At 46.3% G+C, this 25,378-nt stretch overlaps 1 protein-coding gene across 1 annotated transcript in view; it reads left to right on the top strand.

The window, feature by feature from the left end:
• spata17 (spermatogenesis associated 17) overlaps nt 1-22,924 on the top strand; it is a 61,020-nt gene extending 38,096 nt beyond the window's left edge. Inside the window, exon 10 of the mRNA XM_014210262.2 lies at nt 22,682-22,924. Coding sequence (XP_014065737.1) covers nt 22,682-22,762 — 81 coding nt within the window. The 3' untranslated portion in view covers nt 22,763-22,924. The remainder of the gene's footprint in view (nt 1-22,681) is intronic.
• Nucleotides 22,925-25,378: the final 2,454 nt, after the last annotated feature.

Genomic DNA, 25,378 nt, shown 5'->3' with positions numbered 1-25,378 from the left:
CATTAGTGGTCGTGAGATGAGATACATTATGTCAGACTAATTAGCAATTGACTGCCATAGCCCCATATAAAAAAAGTAAACATTGGCTGTTAATTACATTATTATTTTCACATGGTTGGTGTCGTGCGAATTTTCAGATATCAAAATGGGGTCGTGGGCCAAAAAGTTTGGTAACAAACACCAGGTGTAGGTTAAATGGCATTTTGGGAATATGTTTTGATGTGGGTGTATTTTATGGTTCAGGGGACTGGTTTATTCCTCTCTCTCTCTCTGTCCTCTCCATCTCTCTCTCTCTCTCTCTCTCTGTCTGTCTGTCTCTCTCTCTCTCTCTCTCTCTCTCCAATTCAATTCAATTGCCTTTATTGGCACGGGAAACATGTTTACATTGCCAAAGCAAGTGAAATGGATAAACAAAAGTGAAATAAACAATATTCTCTCTCTCTAGCTCCCTCTCGCTCGGTCTGTTCTCTCTAACTTTAGAGGTGACTGGGGGAGTGTGTGTTTGTTGCAGTGTGTGTGTTTCTGTTTGTTTTTGTTATTGTGAGCCCACAGGCTGGCCTGATCAGTTAGCCTGCTGGAGAGCTAGCACCCCACCGCTGATTAACACACACTAACACACGGCGTGGAGGAGACGCAGCGCTTTGACTGGATTAGGGAGCACACACACGCGCACGCACGCACACGCGAACACGCACGCACACATGTTTTTGAATTCAGACTTTTTTGGAGGTTTTGTAAGTGAGCACAACCACAGATGCACCGTTCCGACAGACTGCGTTTGTTGCGAGTGTTACCACATAGCTGGCTACTTGGAGATCTCGCTTACGATATTCTAGTCATTCTGTCTCTCACTTCACTTGTGTTGCGACGAAATCCTGTTCCCCCAAAACACAGGTACAACCATGGTAAGTACTCAATGTGAATGTACACACGGTGTATAACTCAACTGAACGTACAGTATGAAGCTATCATGTAAACACATGGCTCACACTTGACCACTTGGTCTGGCCATTTGAGGCCTACTCTGGTCGGATTGTGTTCTCTGATACTCTCTGAGGAAAAGTCAACAGTCCTATTTCACCCAGACGGAGGAAGTGAAGATACCACTCACAGTTTAATCAGAAACCACCGAGTCATTACCTCACTCCAGTCTGCCTCTACTTCTACCTCTTATGGAAAAGGGCTTTTTTGACTCCTTCATTTCTCAGCAGGGAAGCTTTTTTTTCCCATGATGATGATGATCCCAAGCTGGGAAACATAAATTGATTCTAAAGAGGAAATTAGATGGTGCTTATTACACTGTCTAACTAGTAATCCTCTGTCATTCGTCTGGCGTGTGATGAATGTCCTGCTTTCTGCCTACCTCTCCTGCTTACCAATGAGGTGGCGTCAGAGAGAGCCTGCGCGCACACACACACATATATACTGAAACACACACACACACACACATACTGAAACACACACACACAGTGATGCTTTCATACACACAGTGAAACAGACACTCGCACGCACACACACCTACCTGGCTGTCTAATGAATCTCTATCGGCCTGCGCTCCTCTCCCATTGACTGAGGAGAAGATAATGATGGATATGGTGATTTTCAAGTGCATTTCTGATTAAATTATACCCATTTTTCTATTCTCTCTCGCTCTCTCTCTCTCTCTTTATTCTTACTACCTCTTCTCTCCTCAGTGTGATGTGTGTGTGTGTGCTTGCACGTGCGTGCATGCGTTCGCACGTCTCTCTTTGTGTGTGTGTTTGTGTATTTGTGCATGTGTGTGACACACACACACACACACACACACACACCAACCTCGATCAGTGTTATTTCCCCAGATTAGCATGCGTTAACCCAGGGAGCAGGCAGGCAGGGTGATTTATCTGAATGCAGCAGGTAGATAAAAGAGGAGATGCAGCAGGATTACAGCAGATCCACTGTGGCTCTGTCTACAGTATCTCTGATACATGGCTAGTGACCTTTACACCGACACATTCTACAGCACTCAGACCACAAACTCACACCACAAACTCACACCACAAACTCACACCACAAACTCACCCCACTAACTCACCCCACTAACTCAACTGTTCTGAGAGCAACCAGGGCTGAGGAAATGACCCTGTTGGATTGAAGCAACTCTTTTGTTGGGCTTTCTTTTTTTAACATAGGTGTAGTTTGCCTAGGCTGATTGAAGCCGATTTTTCTTTGGAAGTCGTTTGAAATAAAAATGATTTCTATTTGGTATTTCTATGTCATGGTAATATATCATGGATAAGCCATGACAACAAACCCATTTGAACTCATTCAACAGTCTTGTATAAAAGCAATGGTTATTTTAGGGGAGCTATCCACATACCCCTAGCCCTCCATGTTCTGCCATATATTCATTTGTTTCTGGTATCAAAAGAAAAGGAAGAGTACTTTATTGATCCAGTTTCCTTACAGTCCATGAAATCTTCTACTTTTTCCCAACCCCTCCTAGTCTGGGTCAGAGATGTTGTGTGGGTGCCATTTCTCCCGTCTCTTCTCCAGTAGGATCTTCATTTGATCACTCTGTTGCAGGATATCTTTCCTGCACTCTTCTTAGTCATTTAGCAGACACTTTTATGACTGCAATGCAGGAAATGGAAAACTTGTCTTGTATTTGAGGTTTAAAAAGGCTTCTGAAGTTTGACATTTCAGACTTGATTTTCCCTTACATTTTTTTGTATCAACTCCTACAAAAATGTCCATGAATTATAATCCATATAATAATTCACATTTCCTGTTGCTGCAGGATTATGAACTAAATGACTACCGCCCTGTAGCACTCACTTTTGTCATCGTGAAGTGCTTTGAGAGACTAGTCAAGGATCATATCACCTCCACCTTACCTGTCACCCTAGACCCACTTCAGTTTGCATACCGCTCCAACAGGTCCACAGACGATGCAATCGCCATCACACTGCACACTGCCCTATCCCATCTGGACAAGATGAATACCTATGTAAGAATGCTGTTCATTGACTAGAGCAGAGCATTCAACACCATAGTACCCTCCAAACTCATCATCAAGCTGGAGGCCCTGGGTCTCAACTCCGCCCTGTGCAATTGGGTCCTGGACTTTGACGGGCCGCCCCCAGGTGGTGAAGGTAGGAAACAACATCTCCACTTAGCTGACCCTCAACACTGGGGGCCCACAAGGGTGCGTGCTCAGTCCCGTCCTGTACTCCCTGTTCACCCACAACTGCGTGGCCATGCACGTCTCCAACTCAATCATCAAGTTTGCAGACGACACAACGGTAGTGGGCTTGATTACCAACAACGACGAGACAGCCTACAGGGAGGAGGTGAGGGCACTCGGAGTGTGGTGTCAGGAAACAACCTCTCACTCAACATCAACAAAACAAAGGAGATGATCATGGACTTCAGGAAACAGCAGAGGGAGCACCCCCTATCCACATCAACGGGACAGTAGTGGAGAAGGTGGAACGCTTTAAGCTCCTCAGCGTACATATCACAGACAAACTGAAATGGTCCACCCACACAGACAGTGTGGTGAAGAAGGCACAACAGCGCCTCTTCAACCTCAGGAGGCTGAAGAAATTTGGCTTGGCACCCAAAACACTGACAAACTTTTACAGATGCACAATCGACACCTACAGCACCCAATGTCACAGGAAGGCCAAATCATCAAGGACATCAACCACCCGAGCCACTGCCTGTTCACCCCGCTACCATCCAGAAGGCGAGGTCAGTACAGGTGCGTCAAAGCTGGGACCGAGAGACTGAAAAACAGCTTCTATCTCAAGGCCATCAGACTGTTAAACAGCAATCACTAACTCAGAGGCTGCTGTCTACATTGAAACCCAAACACTGGCTACTTTAATAAATGGATCTCACTAGTCACTCTAACAATGCCACTTTAAACAATGCCACTTTAATAATGTTTACATATCTTACATTACTCATGTCATATGTGTATATACTGTATTTTATACCATCTATTGTGCCTTGTCTATGCCGCTCGGCCATCGCTCATCCATATATTTAAATTTACATATTCTCATTCACCCCTTTAGATTTGTGTGAATTAGGTAGTTGTTGGGAAATTGTTAGATTACCTGTTAGATATTACTGCACTGTCGGAACTAGAAGCACAAGCATTTCAGTACGCTCGCATTAATCTGCTAACCATGTGTATGTGAGCAATACAATTTGATTTGATTTGATGTTCCTGCTGTAGCAAATTGGCTCCAATTAAGATCCTACATCTGTATACGGCAAAACACACCGTAATTAAAACAGCAACACACTCCATAATCTACAGACGGCACCAGTGCACTCCATCAATTAAAAGGGCAAGACACTCCATGTCTCTGTTGCCTGCGGTGGAGGTTGCGTTGCCGTGTGTGTGTGTGTGTGTGTGTGTGTCAGTGAGCACCATCTCTTCCCTCTCATGTGGCTGTCTCACTGTTGATTGCTGCTCTGCAGTGACAGCACTCAGCTCACCTAATGACCTCTCATCCCCCTGGTGATGCTAGCCATGATGAGGAGGAGGATGATGATGATGAGGAGGATGATGATTATTTCCTGTCATCGTCAGTGAAGGTCCCCAGCTCTGCCACGTCAGGCTGCTGTCACCGAGATGAGATACGGATAGAAAGTCCCCTCTATCTTTCCCTCGCTCTCTCCCCCTCGCTCTCTCCATCTCTCTCTCTCTCTCTCCATCTCTCTCTCTCCTTTGCTTTCTCTCTCTCTCTGGTAATTAGTGTGTTTGCTTACCGCGTGTGTCACCGGCAGCAAACGGAGAGCACAACCCCTGTATCAGGCTCAGAGGGCTGCTAGAGTGGACAACCTCAACCCTGGTGTCTCCCCAAATCTCCCTCACCCCTCACCCCTTCAGCCCTCATGAGCCAAGCCACCCTTCCCCCTTGCTCATCACTGTAACTAAGATGTCATCTTTCCTGATTCATTAGGTATTCCTGATATGTTGCCCTCTAAGCATCAGTAGTATTTTCCCTTTCTTACATCTCTATCATATCATTAAAATGTATGTCTAGTATTTTCCTAAATGTATATATACTGCTCAAAAAAATAAAGGGAACACTTAAACAACACAATGTAACTCCAAGTCAATCACACTTCTGTGAAATCAAACTGTCCACTTAGGAAGCAACACTGATTGACAATAAATGTCACATGCTGTTGTGCAAATGGAATAGACAAAAGGTGGAAATTATAGGCAATTAGCAAGACACCCCCAATAAAGGAGTGGTTCTGCAGGTGGTGACCACAGACCACTTCTCAGTTCCTATGCTTCCTGGCTGATGTTTTGGTCACTTTTGAATGCTGGCGGTGCTTTCACTCTAGTGGTAGCATGAGACGGAGTCTACAACCCACACAAGTGGCTCAGGTAGTGCAGCTCATCCAGGATGGCACATCAATGCGAGCTGTGGCAAGAAGGTTTGCTGTGTCTGTCAGCGTAGTGTCCAGAGCATGGAGGCGCTACCAGGAGACAGGCCAGTACATCAGGAGACGTGGAGGAGGCCGTAGGAGGGCAACAACCCAGCAGCAGGACCGCTACCTCCGCCTTTGTGCAAGGAGGAGCAGGAGGAGCACTGCCAGAGCCCTGCAAAATGACCTCCAGCAGTCCACAAATGTGCATGTGTCTGCTCAAACGGTCAGAAACAGACTCCATGAGGGTGGTATGAGGGCCCGACGTCCACAGGTGGGGGTTGTGCTTACAGCCCAACACCGTGCAGGACGTTTTGCCAGAGAACACCAAGATTGGCAAATTCGCCACTGGCGCCCTGTGCTCTTCACAGATGAAAGCAGGTTCACACAGAGCACGTGACAGAGTGTGGAGACGCCGTGGAGAACGTTCTGCTGCCTGCAACATCCTCCAGCATGACCGGTTTGGCGGTGGGTCAGTCATGGTGTGGGGTGGCATTTCTTTGGGGGGCCGCACAGCCCTCCATGTGCTCGCCAGAGGTAGCCTGACTGCCATTAGGTACCGAGATGAGATCCTCAGACCCCTTGTGAGACCATATGCTGGTGCGGTTGGCCCTGGGTTCCTCCTAATGCAAGACAATGCTAGACCTCATGTGGCTGGAGTGTGTCAGCAGTTCCTGCAAGAGAAAGGCATTAATGCTATGGACTGGCCCGCCCGTTCCCCAGACCTGAATCCAATTGAGCACATCTGGGACATCATGTCTCGCTCCATCCACCAACGCCACGTTGCACCACAGACTGTCCAGGAGTTGGCGGATGCTTTAGTCCAGGTCTGGGAGGACCTTCCGCCACCTCATCAGGAGCATGCCCAGGCATTGTAGGGAGGTCATACAGGCACGTGGAGGCCACACACACTACTGAGCCTCATTTTGACTTGTTTTAAGGACATTACATCAAAGTTGGATCAGCCTGTAGTGTGGTTTTCCACTTTAATTTTGAGTGCGACTCCAAATCCAGACCTCAATGGGTTGATAAATTGGATTTCCATTGATTATTTTTGTGTGATTTTGTTGTCAGCACATTCAACTATATAAAGAAAAAAGTATTTAATAAGATTATTTCATTCATTCAGATCGAGGATGTGTTATTTTAGTGTTCCCTTTATTTTTTTGAGCAGTGTATATATTGCCGTTACAGTCCTGTATATCCCCAGCCTCATACCAATGCGTACCCAGCCTCATACCAATGCGTACCCAGCCTCATACCAATGTGTACCCAGCCTCATACCAATGCGTACCCAGCCTCATACCAATGCGTACCCAGCCTCATACCAATGCGTACCCAGCCTCATACCAATGCGTACCCAGCCTCATACCAATGCGTACCCAGCCTCATACCAATGCGTACCCAGCCCCATACCAATGCCTACCCAGCCTCATACCAATGCGTACCCAGCCTCATACCAATGCGTACCCAGCCTCATACCAATGCGTACCCAGCCCCATACCAATGCGTACCCAGCCCCATACCAATGCCTACCCAGCCCCATACCAATGCCTACCCAGCCCCATACCAATGCGTACCCAGCCTCATACCAATGCGTACCCAGCCTCATACCAATGCGTACCCAGCCTCATACCAATGCGTACCCAGCCTCATACCAATGCGTACCCAGCCTCATACCAATGCGTACCCAGCCTCATACCAATGCGTACCCAGCCTCATACCAATGCGTACCCAGCCCCATACCAATGCGTACCCAGCCCCATACCAATGCGTACCCAGCCCCATACCAATGCCTACCCAGCCCCATACCAATGCGTACCCAGCCCCATACCAATGCCTACCCAGCCCCATACCAATGCGTACCCAGCCCCATGGTCCTTAGCCGCCAGTGACAAGGCAGCAGACCTAGATCCCAGCCCCAGCCCAACTTCCATTCCCTGTCCGGGTCCCCCTGTCCTTGCCCTTGCCCCAGCCCCTGTTCCCAACCTCCAGCCCAGGCTCATATCCTACCTCTAACCCAATGCATCCCCAAGCCCAATCCCCAGCCCTCTCCCTGGCCTTTGATGTTGTGACATTAAGCTAACGGTAGCTAGCGTTCTTACCACCAGTGCTGTCTAATGGTGGACGGTGGCTAATTACAGTGTCTAATGAAGTGCACGTAGTGGGCACGTCTGGCCGCCTCTCCTCTCCTTCCCCTCGCATTAGGCTTTCATCCATCAGCCCGCTCAACTGATGCCTCTACAACACTGCCTAGACCCACTGCCTAGTGCTAGACACAAACATTTGCACACACGCACACATGCATGCGCACACAAACGCACGTGCGCTGATATAAAGACAGAAATACATGCACACACATTTACACACACACAAACATGACCTGGCACATACACATGCTCTCATATGCACACGCACACACTTTCACGAACGCACACACACACACACACACACACACACACCGTTGTTAACGTTGCTTCAGTAATTGCTTGTTTTACTCCTCCATCCTTTCTAGTCCCCCTCCTCCAACCCTCCTCCTCTCGCCCCCCCTCCCAGCCACACATTTTATTAGGATCATTATTGTGGAGCCAGGCTCCAGGCTTGTGGTAGGACAGGACAGGACAGGACAGGGGAAAAAATGTTTCATCTGAAGATGATGCTTTGCTGCGGCCTCCTCTTGTTAATTATCCTGGGCGTAATGCATCAACGTGACGTGTGTGATACACGAGCTGTGTTTAAATACCAATGATATTCATTATGAGCCATTAATAAATAAAATAAAGTAGGCCACTGGTAAGGATGGGGAGGCGGAGAGGGGGCAGTCTGTGTATTGTGTGTCTGCGTGTATTGTGTGTCTGTGTGTGTATTGTGTGTGTGTGTGTGTGTGTGTTATTGTGTGTGTGTATTGTGTGTGTGTGTGTGTGGATTGTGTGTGTGTGTGTGTGTGTATTGTGTGTCTGTGTGTGTATTGTGTGTGTGTGTATTGTGTGTGTGTGTGTGTATTGTGTGTCTGTGTGTGTATTGTGTGTGTGTATTGTGTGTGTGTGTGTGTATTGTGTGTGTGTGTGAGCTTTGGGCTGCGTGGTACAGCGTATTTTACTATATACCGGTATTGATTTGAATTTACCTTCTATAACGGTATTTGAATGTTTGTTTTGTTAAATGTGATACGCTGTGTGTAACATCCATTTTTATAGTTTACTCCGCTTCTTGAGTGATCTTCTTCGCTCTCTCTCGCCATGCCGCTTTCCACACAGACCAAGCCACGCCCCCTGTCACTCAAGGAGCGCATTTGTTGTTCCTCGACCACGACACACTTGCATTCAGTCTGCATGGTCAATGCAGCACATGCAACAATGTTGATGACAACAATGCTGTTTTCACTTGTCTTCTTAATATAAATCTACTAGCATTCTATAATGACACTATTAGTTTGTGTTTCTTACATCAGCAAACAGCTAGTTTGTCTTTTCTTAGCAAGTTGGGCCTAAATCTTGTTAGCCGCTAATGTTAATCGCTAGTTAGCTGGCTAGCTGGCTAGCTAGCTAGCTAGCTAGCTAATAAATATTCTGAGTCAGAGCAAACGTAATTTGCTATACAGCCTGATAATACCAGTGATGGTGTAGACCTAAATCAGCATGTTATTTGTGCAACAGTATCTTCTAAATCAAAGAAGAATATGCAAAGCATGAATATATTAGCTACATGAAGTAGCTAAGAGAAAACATTAAATAAAGCCAAAGATTATAGGGTCTCCTAGGAAACACTTATCAACACTTTGGTTCCTACCCTGTCACAATAAGTCCTCCCTGGCATTTTAATTTGTTGTCAGAATGGCGAAATACCCATTGAAATCACTTGTATGTGTTGCCACCCTTGGCTCACGCACTACTCATAAAGCACATTTTTAAAGTAAACTTTTATTATTAAAAAACATAATACCGTCAAATACTCTTATTGTCCAATTTCTTTTAAATACCATGATATGATATTTTGGCCATATCGTCCAGCCCAAGTGTGAGCGTGCGTGTGTGAGACGGTGTCTCTGTCCCGTCCATCCCCATCCGACCCCGTCCCCAGTCCTCTCTCCAGCCTCTCCATGTACATTAGCATCCAGGCAGACGAAAGAGGGCTAATTCACCATAACGGTTTTACTGCGGTGTAAAACTCCCCGACTCCTTCATTTGCAGTGTAATAAAGCATTCCCCTGACATGCTCCTTCCTTCTCTTCCCCGTATATTTATCAATTAACCCCACACGTTTCTCCATTATGTCAGCATTTCCCCCTCCAGACTTGCATACTGAGTAACCAGGCAGAGACAGGAGACGGGGAGAGGAGAGGAGGAGAGGCCAGAGGCGTTATAGCTGCCTGGTGCTTTAAAAGGGGTCCCTCTCTGACACGGGATGCAGTTTTTATACACGCAGTGATCCGCCATCAGCAGCACGTAGAATAGATATCACAGCTTTCACTGTCATATTAAAATGGGTCCATGTAAAAACAGAGCTGACATTGTCAATCTGTGCTGAGAATGTCATCTTCATTTTGATATTTGATCAAAAATTACTACCATATCTACCATTACCAAATGTATTTTTAAGAATGCACTTGTTTCAATTTTGTTGATATTTGAATAGGCCAGATCATCATAATATGAATATATATTTAGGCATGGTGTTTTTGCTGCAATTAAAATGTTTTAATAATTTATAGCCCTTACTCAGCACGTCACGGTAATTTACTAATAGACGCGGAGAAGATTCACCCTCAACATTTATTTTCAAGGTGATGCATTTTATTTACTGAACAAAAGTATAAACGCAACATGCAACAATTTCAAAGATCTTACTGAGTTACAGTTCGTATGAGGAAATCAGTCAAATGAAATAAATGAATTAGGCCCTAATCTATGAATTTTACATGACTGGGAATACAGATATGCAGCTGTTGTTCGATGTTAACTTTAATAAATGGGCCTCACTATGGGCCTCAGGATCTCTTCAGGGTACTTCTGTGTATTCAAATTTCCATCGATAAAATGAAATTATGTTTGTTGTCCGTATCTTATGCCTGCCCATACCATAACCCCACCGCCACCATGAGGAACTGTTCACAACGTTGACATCAGCAAACAGCTCGCCCACACGACACCATACACGTGGCCTGCGGTTGTCAGACTGGTTTGATGTACTGCCAAATTCTCGAAAACAATGTTGGAGGCGGCTTATGGTACAGAAATTAACATTCCATTCTCTGGCAAGGGCTCTGGTGGACATTCCTGCAGACAGCATGCCAATTGCTCGCTCTCTCTTGTGTGACAAAACTTCACATTTTATAGCGGCCTTTTATTGTCCCAAGTACAAGGTGCACCTGTGTAATGATCACACGCTGTTTAATCTGCTTCTTGATATGCCACACCTGTCAGGTGGATGAATTATCTTGACAAAGGACAAATGCTCACTAACAGGGATGTAAACAAGTGGGCTTTTTGTGCATATGGAACATTTCTGGAATCTTTTATTTTCCGCTAATGAAACATAACAACACTTTACGTGTTGCGTTTATGTTTCTGTTCAGTGTACATAAAAGCAATTTACCCCATATTCTATGGAAATCCAAATGGCTACGTATACTATAGTACGAAATACGCAAAACTAGCTGTAGAATAACCAGTGAATTCCTGAATAAAAGCAGGTTGTCGGAGAAGTCATATGCTTGATGTTGGAGGTATATTTAGATATGGGAGATATTTCACCCAGTGTACATGCAAAACAGAGCCATAAGGATAAGACTAGGTGTGTTTTAATTGAGCCAGCAGGCCTGTGAGAGGGGCTATGCTCCAGTGAAGCATACAATACTAGCCTGTCTGTATCCCCTCTCCCTGGCCGGCCCTGACACACATTCTGCAGCAGCAGACACATCACCAGAACAGGAACATGACAGCCTTCATATGGACTGTGTCTATGATCAGAGTTCAGCAGGGGAGAGAGAGAGAGAGAGAGAGAGGGAGACACAGAGAGAGAGAGAGAGAGAGAGAATGTAGATGCTGTTTTAGTTATAGACATGCAGGATGTTGTGGACAGGATACACATATGCATACACACACACACACACGCACATTAAATACACACGCATGCACACACACACATATTAAGCAAGTGTATGCAGGTGCACACACACACGTACACACTTCTGAACACTCAAAGAGAAAAGACAGTACATCCATGTCACATTAAACAAAAAACAAACCATGTTTCATGTATTTGCTGCGTTGCTTGCGTATTTGTTCTCTTTTAAAGCACTCATTAATTGTGTCAATTATTTCCTGTGTCATAAGGACACAAGATGAGAGTGTTGCTATCATTGTGGCATTCTATATTTCCCACTTTTAGATATTGCAATGATGTAGTATTATTAGTAATGGGGGAAAAATGTATACAGTTTACATTTCGGGATATTATTTTTGCACCTGCATCAAAACTACATAGCTTGTTCTCCATCTTCTTTTTAAAAAGGGAGGCAATTTGTTTTCACCACTTTTATTTCCATGACTGATCAACACTCGTTTTCTCATGGCTCTCTCTCTTTTCCTTCTGCAGCAGACATATGGTGAGCAATATGATTGGAACATCGAATCGCAATAAAGTCGCAGTATCAAATCACAATACTGTACATATAGAATTGTGAGAATCGTAATGCAGTAAGTATCGTGATATCCCTGGTAATTCCCAGCCTGGTAAACATTGCTGTTGTTTTAGTGTGTGACCAGAATCCTGTTGGACCTGTGTCTTCCGTATGGTAGAGTGGAATGAGATCTGATCTCACACACACACACACACACACACACACGCACACTTACACACGGCACTAGGCGGGAAGCAATCGCAAACACTTACAGCTGCAAATGGCCATTGTGTCATGCTAAAAGGTGTGTTGACGAATGAGGCCGCTAAGCCTGGCTGAGAGAGCCCAGCGTTGGGATTAGATGGAGACGGCTGATCACATCGCCTCCGCTGCCGCCTGCTTTGCATGGGAATTGTGCATATTTAATCTGTGTGTTGCGGACGGGCGGGTAGACAGGCGTGTTGCGCCCAGACCAAGCCGTCTTTCTGTTTCTCATTACAGCGCTAACTGTCTGTCTGCGGATCTGTCCCTAATAGCGCCCCAGCAACCAGCCACACATCACATAGGGTACACTCTTAGAAAATAGGTTTCCGAAAGGATTATTTGGCTGTCCCCGTAGGAGAACCCTTTTTGGTTCCAGGTGGAACCCTCTGTGTGAAGGGGTCTACAGTACATGGAACTCAAAAGGGTTCTGCGTGGAACCAAAATGGTTCTACCTGGAGCCAAAAAGAGTTCTTCAAAGAGTTCTCTTATGGGGACAGCCTGAAGAGCCCTTTTAGGTTCTAGATAGCACCTTTTTGTTCTAAGAGTGTAGCTTCAGCTTCAGTAGACCAGTAAAGCACGTGTGTCGATGTTGAGATCAGCTGGGATGCTCACATTGGAAAACACAGTGTTAATCTAGCCCACACAGCTAACATAAAGAGTGGTCTGATTTTGTGGAGGAATTAGGCTAGTCAAAGAATTAACCAGTGATATCTTTATTAAAACATCAGTACCATATTTCATGTGGAGCTAAGGGCGAACAGGCTTTACAATGAGGGAATAGGCTTAATGTGACTGGGATTGTTATTTGCAGTGTGTTTGTAGACATGCGTCTGGGTCTGAGATGGTAACTTAAGTTTAGTATTCTGTTTCAGTCTGCTCATTAATGTGATCGCGTGTCAGTGAACACAACTCTATCAATCCTATCCCTCTCTCTTCCTCCCTCTCTCATCTCGTTCTTATCCGTCTTACACTTCTGTTGGGAGGGGGGGATTACAATTAATGTTCTTTTTTTTTCACCCTTCTTCGCCTTCTCCTTCCTCTCCCTTCTTCTTCCTCTCTTCTTCTTCCTCTCTTCTTCTTCTTTCACTTCTTCAGAGGACTTTGTATTCTCATGCATCTCATATATTACGGAATACAAAAAAAAAAATAAGTGTGTTTTTTTTAGTGTTTTTTTTTTACGGAGGCCCCTCGCTGTGCGTGTAATTTCTTGTTTGTGTGGCGCTCCGTCGTGTCGCTCCTCGTCTCGCTCGGCCCTCTGCGAAACCCTCTGGTGTGGACGAGAGCGAGGGAGAGAGAAAAAAAGAGAGAGAAAAATACAGGATGATAACAAAGGCAGCTCGGATTTCACAAACGCATATTTCATCAATCATGTGAATGCGTGTGAGTGATTATGCATAGCCGTGGCAGGGTTAGGCCTGATTACCATGCACCATAAAGGCTGCTTTCTTATCTCATACACACTGATTAGTTTCTGTCTGCAGATAGCCTCTACCCTCCTCTACACACACACACACACACACACACACACACTTGCTAAAGCCAGTGAAATAGACTCATTTCCCTGAAATGACGTCCCACTCTCCCAGCCTCGGATTAGATAGTTGTAGATCCAGGGAAAGGCCTAATTCAGGTTTAGTTAATCAGGGACTAGGAGATGAGATATAGATGAACCTACATCCCTCTGAACTACACACTCTGAGAACTTTGTTAAATGAGCCTTAGCTATATCCAAGGCTAGATTAGCACATGTCCATGATAACCTAATTAAATCAGCCATTTACCTCAAGAGCAACCTTCATCTGGAGCTGGTTGGTTTTGGTAGAACGACCTGTATTTTAGTCATATACACTGTACACATTTGATGGCCACATAGGAACCATTGTCATGCACTGAACTGAACTTGATGATCTGTTTTTCCATCCAGGCGTTCATTTTGTTTTAAGGCCTCTCAACATTCTGTGGTTGATACGAGTGGTGTGTTGTGTCACGGAGGCCCCTCTTAAAGGAGAAATGTTCTGAGAACGCCCCGTGCGTTATACTCAAAAGAATGTGTCGTCTTTTCTGTATTGTGTCACGTTGGCGTCACGGTGTCCTGGACATGCTTGACAATCAAACAGAGAGAGAGAGAGAGAAAGAGAGAGATGGAAAGGGAGAGAGAAGAGAGGGATGAAGAGCGAGAGGTTGAGGCAGAATTAGCCATGTATGAAAGGCCTCAGTTCCAGCCTCAACCAGGAAATTAGAAATTACTCTGTCAACTCTCCCTCTCCCTCTCTCTCCCTCTCTCCCTCTCTCTCTGAGTGGTTGAAGTAAAGTAACTCATTTTGGCTGGGCCGGGGCCGGTGTCGGGGTGTCTGAATGGTAGAAGTGTGCGGGACGCATTAGGACTTGACAGGGCCCTTCGTGAAATAAGTGAAATTAATGGAGCTCTTTTCATGTTGGACAAGGCCGCGGCACCCCTTTCACGCCGCTTACAGTCACCGAAAGTCAATAGTTTTTTATTACTCCTCGGTCGACCTACATTCCACACTACAAGTGCTAGACCCACTAATTGGTTTCAGTTTGTGGAAAGGGAGAGAGGGAGAGAGAGGAAAAAAAAACTTCAACCCAAAGAACACTGAAGCAAATAAATCAATCTCATATTTTTCCCCCTGTCTTTTTTCATTGAGTTGGAGGGAGAGAGGAGGGGGAGCGAGCTAGGGAGGGATAGAGTGAAAGAGAGGATAAATGCTTGGTTAGAGCACTGGTCCCAGGAGGTAACAATATCTCGGGTGTTAATGGAGGGGTCTGGTTAAAGTGCTCTGGACTGATGAGGTGACCTAAACCTATGGGGTTTCCATTCCAGTACGTCAGGGCTTTACCTCAGGCTCACACGAACGTAAAGTCCTTTGAAAAACAATAAATAATCATTATTCATCATTTCAAAATATGCTGTTACCATGGTATTAGCATTTAGCCCTCATTAGGCTACACCACGTATCCTATGCCAAACCAAAACAGCACAGAGACATACAGACAGTGAATGACAAGATGACTGAAATTCCGTCACTTGAAGAGTTGAATCGAAATCCAATTCAGGATAACTGTCATTCATTTTCAATGAACATTTAAGTGTTTTATCCTTGAATTGAGGATGGAATTGACCCCAACCCAGATACAAGTTAAAGCCGTATACTAAAGCCTTTTGTGGTAGTGATTTATCAGCTGTGCTGTGTTCCAGTGTGCGGTCAGTTCTTCTGCTGGACAGACAGACAGTGTCAAGCTAAACTAAACTGAAGTGACAGTGGTTAGCCTCTTCAAGAAATGCCACCACAGCCACAAATTGATATGACACTTTGACCCCCTCCCTCTATGTTTGTGTTGCGTTCCAGGAGCGTTGCTGTGTCTCTCTTCCTGCTTTCACAGCTCTGGTGGCTGTGTGTGTGTGTGGGGGATCGGGGTACCCGGGTGCAAAGGAAGCTGTCACACGAAGCTCCAGTCATGGTCCTCTCTGCCTCAGCCTGACAAGTCCCTGCCTACTACCCACTGGTTACCACACCACAGAGAGATGGGGCCACGCACACGCACTGACACACACTCTCCACCGACACACACGCATCCACATGACACATATCTCCACACACACTGACCTGCCGTATTCTGCACTCCGTCCACATGGCACATATCTCCACACACACTGACCTGCCGTATTCTGCACTCCATCCACATGACACATATCTCCACACACACTGACCTGCCGTATTCTGCACTCCATCCACATGGCACATATCTCCACACACACTGACCTGCCGTATTCTGCACTCCATCCACATGGCACATATCTCCACACACACTGACCTGCCGTATTCTGCACTCCATCCACATGGCACATATCTCCACACACACTGACCTGCCGTATTCTGCACTCCATCCACACGCACATTAAACACATTAACTCACCATAGTGACACCAACATGGCCACTTTGGTCAGCTTCACACATCACAAGTAACGGGAACAAAATCCACTTAGTAATCTAGTGATTGACCTTTCAGAGCCCTAAGTTAGTCAAAGATCACATCATGCTACTAGCCAAGACTTGGATGGGTTTCTGATCTCTAATGGATTTTGACTGAGAGATCTGTCTTAGATGTTTTAACTGTATGATCAGTTTGCAGAGGATATGTGTATTTGGTGGTGACAGCATGCGCGCGTGTGTGTGTGTGTGTGTGTGTGCGCGCGTGCACGTGTGTGCGCACTGCTCTTCCGTCGTTAGTGTCAGTGTGCGGAGGGGGGCTCCTGTTTACAAGGACAGGCTTGTCCCCGCCCCCCAGGCGTCGGTCGGCATGGCGATGATTGTCATGGCGATGGAGTGTGAGTGACAGGGCGATCACATGTTTACCCCGAGAGCAGGAAGTACACAGCGCCCCAGTCTCTGACATTAGTTTGTCCTTCCTCAACTTCTACTAACTACATATAGAAATAAATAACTAAACCCCTTCCCTCCCTCTCTCCCTCCCTCCCTCTCTCCCTCCCTCCCTCCCTCCCTCCCTCCCTCCCTCCCTCCCTCCCTCCCTCCCTCCCTCTCTCCCTCCTTCCCTTAGCGGCCAGCTCTAATTCCGAGGCGCCACTTTGTTCTGGGTTGTGGCCGCTGCCGCGCTGCAAAGGTTGCTGGGTAATCACAGGGCCTGGACGAGGGGTCAGAGTTCACACCAGGTCACTCTCTGGTGTGTGTGTATGTGTGTGGAGGCGGGGGAAGGCATGGACATCAGACCACATGCACACACGCAGTCACTACACAGGAACTCACATACATATATATATTTATATATACATATACCTACACACACTCTCTCACAGTCACCTACAGACACGTACAACTACACATACACACTTACCTGGTGGTGTGGCGTTCCCTAGCATGTAGGCCAGTTATAAAGTGGGCTCAGGCCCAGCTATAAATACCCCGGCAGCCTTTTCTGCAGCGCAGCAGAAAAGGAGGTCAGGGTTTGAGCGGAGACTCTGCATTCATCATTAGCGGGCTGCCGCTGCCGGTAATTCGCCCGTTACAGCCGTGATTAAGGGCCCGGTTAGTTTCAGCAGCCGCTCCACTCTGCTACCGTTCCTCACCGACCATAGCGCCATCGACCGCCAGAGGTTACGGCCATGTTACGGTTCTGCTCCTACAGGAACACGCGGTCGCATGGTCAGAGAGACGTAGAGAGCGAGAGACTGATTGTATCGGTGTATGTCTGTATATGTGTATGCGTGAGTGTCTGTGTGTGCAGGGTTGGGTTGGGTAGATTACTTTCTAAATGTAATCCATTACAGTTACTAGTTACCTGACCAAAATTGTAATCAGTAACGTAACTTTTGGATTATTCAAGCTCAGTAACGTAATCTGATTACGTTGAGTTACTTTTAGATTACTTTCCCCTTAAGTGGCATTAGAAGAAGACAAAAATGTATGATACCAATTGACATCTATTGCAGGATAAATCAATGTTAAAGTTTACATAGCTGGTCATATATGGATGTTACATTTTACTTTATGGGTTGGTTATGTAGGCTTCTTCTAACCCATCGCTTTCTACTACATATAAAGATACAATTAGGCTATATTTGATTTAGATTTATTAGGATCTCCATTAGCGACAGCTAGTCTTACCGGGGTCTGACACATAACGAAAATACATTACAGACAAAAGACTTCATACAATGTATGTACATTTAAAAACATTAACAGGTAGTGTGTGTGTGTGTGCGCACATCTATCAGTTCCACATACATGTCAGTACATACACACAACAAATAGGTCAGGGGTTGGAGAGTTGTTGTGCCGTGAGGTGTTGCTTTATTTGTTTTTTGAAACCAAGTTTGCTGTTTCCTCATGGCTCTGTATAATACTGTGTGTTTTCTTGAATTTGTTCTGGACCTGGGGACTGTGAAAAGACCCCTGGTGGCATGTCTGGTGGGGTAAGTGTGTGTGTCAGTGCTCTGTGTAAGTTGACTATGCAATCCATTTGGAATTTCCAACAGGTTAATGTTTCTTAAGAAAACAAGAAGCTCTTAACCAAGAGAGACTGGCATGCATAGTATTGATATTAGTCTTCTGATTACAATTTAGAGCAAGACGTGCCGCTCTGTTCTGGGCCAGCTGCAGCTTAACTAGGTCCTTTGCGGCACTTGACCACATGACTGGACAATAATCAAGATAAGATCGAACTAGAGCCCACAGGACTTGCTTTCTGGAGGGTGGTGTCAAAAAAGCAGAACGTCTCTTTATTACCGACAGACCTCTCCCCGTCTTTACAACCGTTCAGTATGTTTTGACCATGACAGTTTGGAATCTAAGGTAACGCCAAGTCATTTAGTCTACTCAACTTGTTCAACAGCCACACCATTCATTACCAGATTCAGCTGAGGTCTAGAACTTAGGGAATGATATGTACCAAATACAATGCTCTTAGTTTTAGAGATGTTCAGGACCAGTTTAGTACTGGCCACCCATTCTAAAGCTGACTGCAGCTCTTTGATTGGAGTTGCAGTGATTTCACTAGCTGTGGTTGAATCATCAGCATACATGGACACACAGGCTGATCTATAACAGTGCCGCTCTCACAATCTTCGTGTTGTCAATTTATTTCAACCAGTCATCAGTCAATTGTCTCAGTGCAGTACATGTTGAATGCCCTTCTCTGAAAGACTGTTGTTAATTTGTTTATAGATAAATACCATTGCACTGGAATGACTTTGGCTTCCCTCCAGGCCTGAGGACAAATACTTCCTTTACATTCAAAACCAAAGTGTGTCAGATTTCCAGTCATTCCGATTGATTTTATACCCCTTGGTCTTCAAGAACAGAACTTGTAAATTTGAAAATATAGATTATCCAAATTGTTTTACATGAGCATAACCCAAAAGCTAAGAGTGTATCAGCCTCCTCTGTTGTTTATGCTGCTCTCATGGAATGGCATGCTTGAGCACTACATGTAACGAGGGTCGTATAAAGGGGACCAAGGCGCAGCATGTAGAGTGCTCATACTTTACTTTAATGAAAACACTAAACAAAAACAAGAAAACGACAGCCAACAGTTCCGTCAGGTATACTTACAAAATGGAAAACAACTACCAACACAGGAAAACAGGCTGCCTAAGTATGGCTTCCAATCAGAGACAACGATAGACAGCTGCCTCTGATTGGAAACCATACCTGGCCAAAACATAGAATGCCCACCCACCTATCACACCCTGACCTAACTAAACAGAGAAAACACAGCTCTCCTAGGTCAGAGCGTGACAGTAGCCCCCCCCCCCCAAAGGTGCGGACGGTCCGGGTGGGCATCCATATTTGGCGGCGGCTCTGGTTCTGGGCGTAGCACCCCCCCCCCCGCCCACTGATCCCCCCGCTTCTTTGTGTCCGGAGGAACCAGACCGTGGGTCATCGCCAGAGGCTCTGAAACGCCAACCGCCGCTGAAGACTCTGAGCTGAAAGCCGCCGCTGAAGACTCTGGGCTGCAGACCGCCATTGCAGACTCTGGGCTGCAGACCGCCATTGCAGACTCTGGGCTGCAGACCGTCTCTGAAGACTCGGGGCTGCAGACCGTCTCTGAAGACTCGGGGCTGCGGACCGTCTCTGAAGACTCGGGGCTGCGGACCGTCTCTGAAGACTCGGGGCTGCGGACCATCTCTGAAGACTCGGGGCTGCGGACCGTCGCTGAAGACTCCGGACTGGGGAGCGTCGCTGGAGGCTCCGCGCTGGGGAGCGTCGCCGGGGGCTCCGTGCTGAGGAGCGTCGCCGGGGGCTCCGGACTGAGGAGCGTCGCCGGAGGCTCCGGACTGGGAAGCGTCATTATAGGTTCCGGACTAGTGACCGTTGCTGCTGGCTCCATGCCATGGATCATCTCTACAGGTTCCGTGCCAAGGATCATCACTGGAGGCTTCTTACCATGGATTATCTCTACAGGTTCCGCGCCATGGATTATTCCTACAGGCTTCGTGCCATGGTTTATCCCTACAGGCTCCGGACCATTTATAATCCCTACAGGCTTTTTGCCAAGGATTATCTCTTCAGGCTCCAGGCCATGGATTACCTCTGGAGGCTTTGTGCCATGGAACATCCCTACAGGCTCCGGGCGATGGATCATCACTACAGGCTTCGTGCCATGGATCATCTCTACAGGCTTCAGACCATCGATAATCACTGGAGGCTTTATTCGTGGAGCTGGAACAGGTCTCACCGGACTGGGGAGACGCACTGAGGGCCGAGTGCTCAAAGCAGGCACCGGCCTTACTGGGTTATGGATGCGCACTGGAGGGAGAGTGCGAGGAGCAGGCACCGGCCTTACTGGGTTATGGATGCGCACTGGAGGGAGAGTGCGAGGAGCAGGCACAGGACGTACTGGACTATGGAGGCACACTGGAGGGAGAATGCGAGGAGCAGGCACAGGACTTACTGGACTATGGAGGCGCACTGGAGGGAGAGTGCGAGGAGCAGGCACAGGACGTACTGGGCTATGGAGACGCACTGGAGAGAGAGTGCGAGAGGCAGGCACATGCTCACCACAATAAGCACGGGGAGTTGGCTCAAGTCTCACCCCTGGCCCAGCCAAACTACCCGTGTGCCCCCCCCCAAATAGAATTTGGGGGCTGCCTCTCGTTCTTCCCCGGTAGGCTCCGATATCTCTCTATTACCTGGCCCCAAGTCCATTTTCTCCTTTCGGTCCACTCCTTATGTGACCAGGTGTCCATTTCTGCCTGGGCACACCGCTTGATCCAATCATGGTGGGTAGTTCTGTAACGTGGGTCGTATAAAGGGGACCAAGGCGCAGCGTGTAGAGTGCTCATACTTTAATGAAAACACTAAACAAAAACAAGAAAACGACAGCCAACAGTTCCGTCAGGTATACTTACAAAACGGAAAACAACTACCAACACAGGAAAACAGGCTGCCTAAGTATGGCTTCCAATCAGAGACAACGATAGACAGCTGCCTCTGATTGGAAACCATACCTGGCCAAAACATAGAAAACAAAAACATAGAATGCCCACCCACCTATCACACCATGACCTAACTAAACAGAGAAAACACAGCTGTCCTAGGTCAGAGCGTGACACTCCACTCTTAGAAAAAAGGGTTCCAAAAGGGTCCTTCGGCTGTCCCCAAAGGAGAACCCCTTTTTGGTCCCAGGTAGAATCCTTTTTGGGTTCCATATAGAACCCTCTGTGGAAGGGATTCTACCTGAACCAAAAAGGGTTCTTCAGAGGGTTCTCCTATGGGGACAGCTGAAGAACCCTTTGACAGTATGTTCTAGATAGCACCTTCTTTTTCTAAAAGTGTACCGAAAACTGCCGTATGTGAAGAATGCATGTCATATGCTGCATTTACAATAGGCCTATTGTTTACCTTTTTGTTTGGTGACACTTTGATGTCTCGATAAGCTGTTGAAGTCTAGCAAAAGTGTGCGAGTTTGAGCATGTGTCCGTTAGGCGTATAGAAGAAAACAAATTATCAGCACAAATGAGATTGAGCAACAAAAGCCCCACTCGTGGCCGTCTTAAATGAAACTTGTTGTTGACATTATGGAGGACAATACCACTGAAGAGTTTAGAAGGGAGGAACTCCCTCAAACTTTTATTCCATAGGCTGGGATCTGTACTATGCAGCTGTTGCAAGAGCACATTTTTCACTGGCTGTCCACAGGTCGCAAAAACAATGACAGGCAGCTTAAAATCATTTAAAAGTAATCGTCAAAGTAATCATATAGTTTTTCAAAAGTATTTGTAATCTGATTACAATATTTGTGCTGGTAACGCAACAGATTCTAGTTATGTTTTTTTTGTAATCTGTTACATGTCACGGATTCCATGGAATCCGTTACTCCCCAACCCTGTATCTGTGTGTGCATGAAGTTATTTTCCTGAGTCTGTGTGTGTGTAGTTATTGTGTTCTGTGTTGGGTTGTTGGGGTGTTGTAGCAGTACGTCCATGCCCTCTGTGAGAGGCTTGGGGGGCCGATGACAGGCCTGTCACAATCACTCATGAAAAGAGCATTCACTGCCGAAGACACACACACACACACACACACACACACACACACACACACACACACACACACACACACACAGGCTTTATGAGGAGAACATGCTGTATGGGGACTTAATGCTTCATTGAATATGTTTCTGAATAATGACAGATTTATGTTATTTCCCACTTTGACATCTCTCATAGCTACTCCTCGATGACGACAGCTAAAACCGGAAGTGAGTAACTTTGTGTGTTTCCTCTCTCTCTCCTTCTCTCTTTCCTTCTCTGTCTCTCTCTCTCTCTCTCTCTCTCTCTCTCTCTCTCTCTCTCTCTCTCTCTCTCTCTCTCTCTCCAGCCATTCAAGACAGTCTTCACCACTTGTCATGTGTTTGATAAGTTTGGACGCCTCTACTCCAACGCTGGGAAGATTGTATGAAACTATCGTTCAGTAAGAAAATTCAACTCTACATTATCACACTGAGAAGTGTGGACTTGTATTGGTAACTGTATTCCTTTGTATCCCTTTTTGTTTGTATGTCTTACTGTATCTGGACGGAAATTCACAAAATGAATTAAATTCACGATCACAAGAAATGTACATAATGTGATGATGAGCATTTTCTTCTACCTATGTTCAAGTTCAACTCAACCTAATGATAGTGTTTCATAATACCATGCATTTTATACACACACACACACACACACACACACACACACACACACACACACACACACACACCTCTCTCTTCCAAGAAACGCCTCATTCTGTCAACCGCCATCCCAACACACAAACACACACAGCACATAAAGTCGACTACCTCATCCCTCTACTCATTTTTCCCGTCCTGGAATCAGGCTAATGCGGACGTTTTTCCACAGAGCGGGGCAACACTTGGCGGCCCAAAATAAATGTGCTTTAATTTGAGAGAGTGGAGCAACTCATCTGCCTATAGCTCCCTGATTTCATTTCCACACCTCATACTGAGTGCTTTGTTCTGTCTGGGGCGGGTGTGTGTTGTCTGGTGATGAGTCCAGGGCACCAGTGTGTAATCTGGAGATTCAGTAGAGTGATTGTTGTGCTCTGGCCTAGTCCATCACTTCCCAATAACTCAGCCTGTGCTGACTGTGTGTGTGTGTGTGTGTGTGCATGTGTGTCTTTATATGTGGATGTGCACGCGTGTAGTCCAAGCTTGCTGGTTGGGGGGGGTCTACTTTCTGTGTGTGTGTGTGTGTCAGGGAGGGGGGTGTAGGGATACGGGGTCAGGGGTGTGACAGGGGAGTGACGGGCTGTCTCAGCACACTGCAGCCTCACAGCAGGAGAACGTCAGAGACACACACACACACACACACACACACACACACACACAACGTTCCTGACACACCTGACCTTCCAGTCCACACACATGCACACACCCTTTCTGCCCACCACCCCACCTGCCTGTCTCAAGCTCACCTGTCGGACACATTCAGTTTCTAAAGTGTTTGTTAAAGTGACACTCCAGAACTTTTGTATAATTTCAGCCGGTAGTTTTAAAAGTGGTGTTCACGAGCCAAAACGGGTCCCCGTTTTTAGTGTACTACGTCATTTTATGGTGTACTACTTTCTTGTTGTTGTTGTGCAATCCGTACGATATGTTACGAATCCAATTCATCCAATATGTTATTCATTTGTTGTGTGTAAGAACATCTTTAAGGGTTTGTAAGTGGTTTGTGGTCTGTTGATATTCTGTTGATTGTGGAGTGAGAGAGATGGGTTGAGAAGGGGAGGGGTAAAGAGGGTGAGGAGTGAAAACATCGTTGTCAGGCTGAGACGGGGTGAGGCAACACGATCTCGTAGTTTCCCTATAATGGATGAACGTCTATTTTTTGACTCCTTTAAATCCGTGTGGTTACAGGTTTATAACAGAAACAACTCAAAGGTTAACAGTTTAGGCATCGTTTCAGCGGGGTTAAGGTTAGGGCTATGGTTTGAGGAACGCTTAAAACGAAATCATTTAAAATGACTCGCTCTTACCATCGAGTATCATCAATTATTCTCACGGATTTCTCGAGTATTTGACCCAGGTCTGGTTTATAAAGCAGCTAATGGATGGGTGTTGATCAGACAGCATTCAGGTCCCAGCATCTCAGTCTCCATAGAAAGCACTTAGCATGTTTGTGTGGAGCAATGTGAATGACTTTGGACCGTTTTTAAAAGTCTCTCTCTCCTCTTTCTATCTTCTCCTTCCTCTCGCTCTCTCTCTCTCTCTCTCTCGCTCGCTCTCTCTCTCTCTCTCTCCCTCCCTCTCTCTTCTCCTTCCCTTCTTCTCTCCCCCAAGTCCCTCCCAGTCCCTTGGGTCTGTGGTAGACTGTGAGGGGAGAGATGGAGCGTTTTGTAATGGTCTCTTAATGGACGTGTAGACAGAAACATTAGGGTGGGTAGTACCAGGCAGCGGGCACAGACGAGCTGGCTGCCAGCTGCCAGACCAGATGTGGGTGAGCTGAGGATCACTCACGCTCTCGTTTGTAATTACATTTCTCATGCAGATACAGCCCAGGCGTCGCGATGCTCTCTCTCTCTCTCTCTATCCTCCTCCGTCGCGTCCCTCTCCTCCTTCCCTCTGTCCTGCTTTCTCTCTGTTCCTTCTCTGTTCCCTCTTTCCTGTGTCATCTCCCCTCCCATCTTCCCTTCTCCCTGTTCCTCTGTTCCCCTTTCTTTGTTTTAGTAACCACTGATCTAATATGAGCCGAATAATCCCAGGGTTCTACTACATAGCTTTCACAGATCCAGTCATGTCATCAGAGATCAGTTCAAGGAAAATAATGGTTGGAAAGTATTTAGGTCTCATGTCATGTTAAAGGTTTCCAGTTGGAGGCGCCATTTCTCACCTGTTCCATTGTGTCTCTGCAAAGGCTTTCAATGCAGCAATTATGATAATGCCCCTTTGTGTGTGTGTGTGTGTGTGTGTGTGTGTGTGTGTGTGTGTGTGTGTGTGTGTGTGTGTGTGTGTGTGTGTGTGTGTGTGTGTGTGTGCTCACAGTCATTGTCCTCAGACAGGAAAAGGGCCCTTTT

The sequence above is a fragment of the Salmo salar genome, chromosome ssa09 (genome assembly GCF_905237065.1).
Source record: "Salmo salar chromosome ssa09, Ssal_v3.1, whole genome shotgun sequence".
Classification (NCBI taxonomy): Eukaryota; Metazoa; Chordata; class Actinopteri; order Salmoniformes; family Salmonidae; genus Salmo; species Salmo salar.
Note: the sequence above shows the minus strand (reverse complement) of the source record. Positions and strands in the feature narration are given on the sequence as shown.